This window comes from Silene latifolia, chromosome 9 (genome assembly GCF_048544455.1).
Source record: "Silene latifolia isolate original U9 population chromosome 9, ASM4854445v1, whole genome shotgun sequence".
NCBI classification, from domain to species: Eukaryota; Viridiplantae; Streptophyta; class Magnoliopsida; order Caryophyllales; family Caryophyllaceae; genus Silene; species Silene latifolia.
In genome coordinates this window covers 211,282,219-211,288,876 of record NC_133534.1, presented here as the reverse complement: position 1 = coordinate 211,288,876, position 6,658 = coordinate 211,282,219, and the positions used below count along the sequence as shown (strand labels likewise).

Below are 6,658 nucleotides of genomic sequence, written 5' to 3'. Positions count from 1 at the left end.
TACCTTGTACGGGCCCACAACCTAACCTTTACCGACCAATTGGCTCATCTCATCGGCGTGAGTTTTCTCATCCCCGCATTTCGAATCCCAATTGCGTCAAGCATGCTATTAACGTTATACTATTTTGTTTCATCAAAGAGCTTTCACTTCCTACGTGAATGAGAGTAGGGCGCCCTCCTTACACATTTTGTTTAGATTGACATGCCTCTCGAATATCGGGGATTTATCGCTTGGTGTGTAACCACCCATATCAAACCAAAACCCGTGTCACAACTAGGTACCTTGTGCTTCTTATGGCACCCTAGGCCAGAGCTCAAAAGTGTTTGTGTTCATCATTCTTTAATGTTTTATTTCGTTTTTCTCTTCTTTCTTAAAATGGTTTTTACCATATAAAATCATTTTTGTGATAAACTTTTTAACCATAAAACATAATCACCCTTGGTTGTTTATACCATGACAATTAATTCCGTGTTTCGGTGATATCATTTGGTTAATTACACTTAAAAGGGTATTTTAACACTCTTTTCTTCATTTTAACAATTTTCCACTTTTAGGCACATTTGCAAGCATTTTAGTTGTACTTATAGTCATCCTTGGTTCTACATACCGTGTTGGTTAAATCTCGAGTACGTTGATAAATTTTAACTAATTACAAAGCAATGAACTTAATATAATTAGTTCATATCAAGCATTTCCAATTTTATTTCATTTCTTTTTCCTTTTTACTTAACCTTATTGCATGTCACCCTTGGCTAACATACATGCCAAGTCGATTTTACGTGATTATTTACAAAACTATTCATGTCAACCTTTCAAACACAAACCCAACAACGAATATCATCAATGAATACTATGAGTCGTATTTTATAGTTGGATATAAAACGCTGTCTAAGCGACCCTTTCCATAAAAGCGGTTTTAACAACCTTTTGCAAAACCAGAAGGTTCACTTGGGCTGCCATCTGACCCGCGCCCCAATGTCCTTGTGTTCTTCATATTTTATAAAACCAAGGGGAGCCCCTTACACCGCCAACAAGCTCGCGCCTCAATGGCTGCCTGGCGCTGTTTCTGCCCTATTTTCAGCACTTGTCTAGGACGATCGTGATTTCGGTTAACCCGAGTACATGATGGCATTATAGTATCCATTCCATCTTTTTTTTTTTAGTCTTATGGGTCTTGGGAAAAAGGTCCACCATGAATATCAGATGTACTGGATCCGAAGGATTCAGTATTGTCTGAACTTTGAGTTTTAATAGCGTCGATCAGCTGTTTTCGAATAGCTGGGTCATTAAGCATTTCTTTGATTGTGTGATTGGTAAATTTTTGTTTTGATTGTGGTTGTTTTTGAATTTTGGATTTTGATGAAGAAGTACCCTGATTAAATGCATGGATACTCCATTCAACCTTTTTGCCAGTTTCAATAAATGTTTGAACAATTTCAGGAGAACATAGTTCTACCAGAAATTTGTTCCACCATTTAATTTTGAATTCTCTTACTAATGAAAGAAGATCAGGAGATGGAAGAATTTGTCGGAGTGTACAGCTCCAGCAAATAATCCACGGGATTTTGAGATCTGCATGAAATAATAATGGTTTGATAAATAATTCACCCTTTGTATTTGCAACAAAGGTTTCAAATACAAAGGGTAAATTATTTATCATGCTAGTATCAAACACAGGAGGCTGAGAAATAAAGTTTATCAAGTTAAGGACAAAGATGGGATACTTTGCACTCAACCTGATACAATCCAGAATGCTTTTGAAGACTACTATAAGGAGCTTTTGGGGAGTTCAAAAATTGTTGCCAAAATAAATGGTGGGATTGTTAGGAGGGGGAGCTGTGTCACAGATGAGCATAGAGCTCTTCTTATTGCCCCTGTCACTGATGAGGAAGTCAAGATTGCTATGTTCTCCATATCTGGTACCAAAGCCCCTGGGCCAGATGGTTATAGCAGTCAATTTTTTAAGGATGCGTGGAGTGTTGTTGGCAAAGAGGTCACTGATGCTGTCAAAAATGCTTACCAGTCTGGGACAATTTTGAAGGAATGTAACAACACAATACTTACTCTAATTCCCAAAATTGATGTCCCTGAGAGTGATCTTCAATTCAGAACAATAGCCTGTTGTAACACCATCTATAAGTGTGTTGCTAAGGTTATGTGTAATAGGCTCAGCTCCATCTTGCCTGACATAATAAGTCCCTCACAAAGTGCTTTTATAAAAGGACGAGATATAGTTGGGAATGTTCTAATTACGCAGGATCTGATTAAGATGTACAGGAGAAAGGCCTGCTCTCCTAGGATTTTGATGATGGTGGATTTACAAAAGGCCTATGATAGTGTTGAATGGTCTTTTTTGAAGGAGATGCTTGAAGCCTTGAAGTTCCCTCATCAGTTTGTGAAGCTGACAATGCAGTGTGTGTCTACCACATCTTATTCCATTTCTCTTAATGGTAATCTGTTTGGATACTTTCAAGGCAAGAAGGGGTTAAGGCAGGGGGACCCCCTATCCCCTCTGCTCTTCACTATTTGTCTTGAGTACCTGAGTAGGTTAATTGAATGGGTTCAGTTCAGACCTGAGTTCAGATTCCATCCTTTCTGCAAGAGGGTCAATCTCAGTCACCTGTGCTTTGCTGACGATTTGATCATGTTTTGTAGAGGGGACAAGTAATCTGTGTTGCTGCTGTTGAGAGCCTTCAAAACTTTCTCTTTAGCCTCTGGTTTGCAGATGAGTCCCAGCAAGTCTAACATGTATAGCAATGGTGTTGAGGAAAGTACCATGGTTATGTTGGAACGTTTATCTGGAATGAGAAGAGGCAAAGTTCCATTCAAATACTTAGGAGTGAATATTACTCCTAAGAGGCTAGGGGTGGATGACTGTCAATGCCTCATTGAGAAGATTAGTGCGAGGATTCGTGGATTAGGTGCCAGGAAACTCTCTTATGCGGGGAGAGTTGTTCTCATCAAGTCTGATCTTAGCACACTACATAACTATTGGGCTCGCATTTTCATTCTTCCAAAGACCATTATTAGTAAGATTAAAGCCCTGTGTAGGAAATTTCTATGGTATGGCAATGACTGCAAGGGGAGTCCAGCTTTGGTTTCATGGGAACAGGTATGTCAATCTACCAAAAAAGGTGGTCTTGGACTGAAGCATCTTCATTGGTGGAATGTAGCTGCTGTTGCTAAATATGTCTGGTGGCTCGCCCTCAAAACTGACCATTTGTGGGTACGTTGGATACATGCGATTTATATCAAGAATGTGAATTGGCTCGATTATAAACCAGGTGCTGGGGTGTGTTGGGCTTGGAAAAAAATTTGTTGGGTTAAGGAAATTATGAAGCCTTTCTTCCTGCATCAGGGCATTGCTTCATATGAGATAAAGGAGGGATATAAGTGGCTTGCTGATGATGGGACTGTTAAGAACTGGCATCCTTGGATTAGTAATTCCCTTATCATTCCAAGGCATAAATTTAACATCTGGTTGATTGCTCATAGAAGGCTGCTCACTATGGATAGGCTTGTGAAGATGGAGATTATTCAGGCTAATGTTTGCTACCTGTGTGGTCATGACGCTGAAACCATTGATCACTTATTTTTTCAATGTAGCTTCAGTTCTCGTTGTCTGGCATTACTGCAGGACTGGTTGAAGATAACGGTGCCTCAGTAGGATTTTATCATGTGGTGGATTAAGTTTAGAACAAGGTCTTTGGTGGTGAAACAAGTAATAGCTATGGCAGTAGCTAGCTTGTGTTACCATATTTGGTTGAGCAGAAACAAGTGCAAGATAGATGGATTAGTACCACAACCTCGGGTGCTAGTACTCAATTGCAAGAGAGAACTGATAATGCGAATACGAGGGCATACCATTAAGTCATCAATAGGTAGAGTACATGAGTGGATAGAAATGATATGTTTGGAATGAATGTATTACTGTTAGTGCAAAAAGAGTGACTGAACAATGTTGTATGGGTGATTTAATTTTTAATACAATACTTACAATTTCCCAAAAAAAAAAAAAAAAACAAAGGTTTCAAATCCTTTCTTACAAATTGGAGGGTAAATTTCTTGGTTTGGTCCAAAGTAGTACCACCAGTTGTAAAACCAAATAGGAAAATTCTTTGGACAGGTTTTGTTGAATGTGATGAACCAGGCATGGTCAAAGTCCTTGAAAAGGAGTGCTCTTGACCATGCTAATCTATAGTCGGTATATGAATATGTTGGAGGATTAAATCTTTTTAAAAACTCTTTTTCGGCATGAGGTTCAATCCAGTCATCAGAAGAAATGACTTTATTGATAACCAGTTTTGAGTATAAAATGTTATTACTGGATTCTGACATCTCATGTTTGATATATGCAGAGCCAGAATCTACTAGTATGAATTCGTAAAATCTTTGGGTTTTATTTGTATTATCTGTAAACCAATGAAAGTTTTGAGGAAAGGTTTTGTAGTTCTTTTTCCTGATTTCTGTAACAGATGGGGTATGTTTGAATTTGGTAAGGCAGATGGGTTCTACTGCTTGTTTAATGAAATATCCAGAAGTAGGCGGAAAATTATTTTTTGCTTCTTCTTGTTGTTTTTGAGCTTTGGTTAATTTTGTTTGATTTTGGACTGCTTGAGAGTAGGGTAATGTAACACCCCGTATTTTATTAAGTTGGATAAAATTCTTTTAATTGCTATTTTGAATTTAATTACATCATTTAACGATTTATATATATATGCTTAGCTAATTAATTAATTTCATCATAATTCGATACGTTAATTTTAATAATCATTAATAAGTTTATTTAAAGTTAGTTCGAGTTTATTGAAGTTAGTTCGAGTTTATTTATTTAATAATTTCCGTTTCTTTACGAGTCCTTATGAAAGTTGTTTTAAGTGAACCCGAGATGGATTTTGGGAACAAAACCGTCCAATTAGCTATTTTGAGCTTATTTCACTAAATTAGCAATTTTTATTAATATCCGTTAGTTTCGTAAAAATCGCTAATAATTCCGTTTCAAGCCGATTTCTTATTATTTACGTTAACTAGCTGAGTTTATTTTATTTTCACTCATTAAATTTATTTATTATTGATTCCGTTTTATTACTGAAACTTTTACTTAAATCGGTTAAATTTAACTCGAAACGGTTTTAATAACGATCGAAGTTTCTTAACAACGAAGAAACGTACGTATAATAAATAGCAGGCTGGCAGGCTGCTGCCTCATTTCTTCATCCCTCCACGTCTGCTTCCTCCCTTCTTTGTTCTTCTTTTCTTCCGTTTTAATTTTGATCTTCAAAATTGATACTGATGCTCCGTTTCTCATCCGTTTTCAATGATTTTTGTTCCATAGCGCTCCTTTCGTCGTTCTCGTCAATCCGTTGTAAGTAAAATTCATTTTCGTCATGTATTTTTACAAACCCATTTATATTTTCAGCTTTATTTATTATAAGGCGGTTTTATGTACTAAAATAGACGGTCTGGTAGAAGATTAAAAAGGTAACGATAACGGATTACTCGATATTACTTGTAAAATATGTTTATTTCGAATGCTGGTTAGTCTGTTTTATAATTGAGACGGTGTATAATTATATATAGGGATCCTTATGGATGTTAATTAGTCAGTTGTATAGTTGAGACGGTGTATACCGATATGTGGAGATGATTGAGACAAAGGTATACTTGACCTCTAGGGATCATTTGGGATGCTAGCTAGTAAGTGGTATATTTAAGACGGTGTATCTTGACATGTATGATTGTTTTGGGTGATAATTGGTGTGTTTTATAGTTGAGACGGTGTATACCGACATGTAGGGATTGTTTTGGACTAATTTGGACTCGTGTTGGGCGATTTTTGTAGTCTTTAGGGTCTGTTTTTTTGAGTTGCTTTATACTTGTGGATTTCCGCTCTAAAACCGTTTTAAATGCTTTGACTTAGTTGGCTCGGCTAGAATAGGTTTTTAGGCGCGAGAATGGAGTCTTAAGGGGACGATTGGTACTGTTTTGGGCAGGGACGAGAGCTGTCATCGTGGGTTTTCACTTTGCATTTGAGGACTGGAGTTGGGGTCGAACTTAGGCATCTTTTGGGTTCTGTTTTGGACTGATTTCGGACTCCCTGTGGCCTAGCTGTGGCCTGGCCGTGGCCTAGCTAAGTCACGATTTTGAGGCCATGTGTAGTTGGTGGTTATGCCGAGTTTGTGGTTGTCATAATAACTTTTGAGCCGTGTCCATAAATTGTTTTGACGCTATTTTGGTTTATTTAAAATATAATTAAATTAATTTCCGTCTCATATTTTATATAAAGATAATTCGTTAATATCGTCCTTTCACATAATCTCATATGTGGTTGAAGATGAAGAGTAATTTTGGGTTTTAGAAGCTTTCTCAAGTTATTACTTGTCTCTTTGCTAGCGTAAGGTAACTATTCCGAGTTACTCGACGAATTAATGTCACATTAGTAGCTGATGTTGTGTTTGTTGTTTGTTAAGTGTTTAGGTGATTGATAATGTGTTACTTTCGTTTTTCACATGATAGAAATTGGAAATAGCATGAGAATAATATTGCGATAAAATTTGTGATTTGGGCCAAAGTAGGCCAAGACTACGAGTGGGCCGGATTGACCGAACGAGTTTGGTCAAACTAGGTTTAAACCAACGATCGACCTCGATTTGACCGA

The 6,658-nt window shown here is 37.2% G+C and overlaps 1 protein-coding gene across 1 annotated transcript; it reads left to right on the top strand.

The window, feature by feature from the left end:
• The first annotated feature begins 2,746 nt into the window (after positions 1–2,746).
• On the top strand, positions 2,747–3,667 carry LOC141602184 (uncharacterized). The gene has a single exon (XM_074422490.1). The coding sequence runs from the start codon at positions 2,747–2,749 to the stop codon at positions 3,665–3,667; it is 921 nt and encodes a 306-aa protein (XP_074278591.1).
• The last annotated feature ends 2,991 nt before the right edge of the window (positions 3,668–6,658 follow it).

Coding starts and splice junctions, on each gene's coding strand:
- LOC141602184 (XM_074422490.1), top strand. CDS start 2,747: ATGTATAGCAATGGTGTTGAGGAAAGTACCATGGTTATGTTGGAACGT.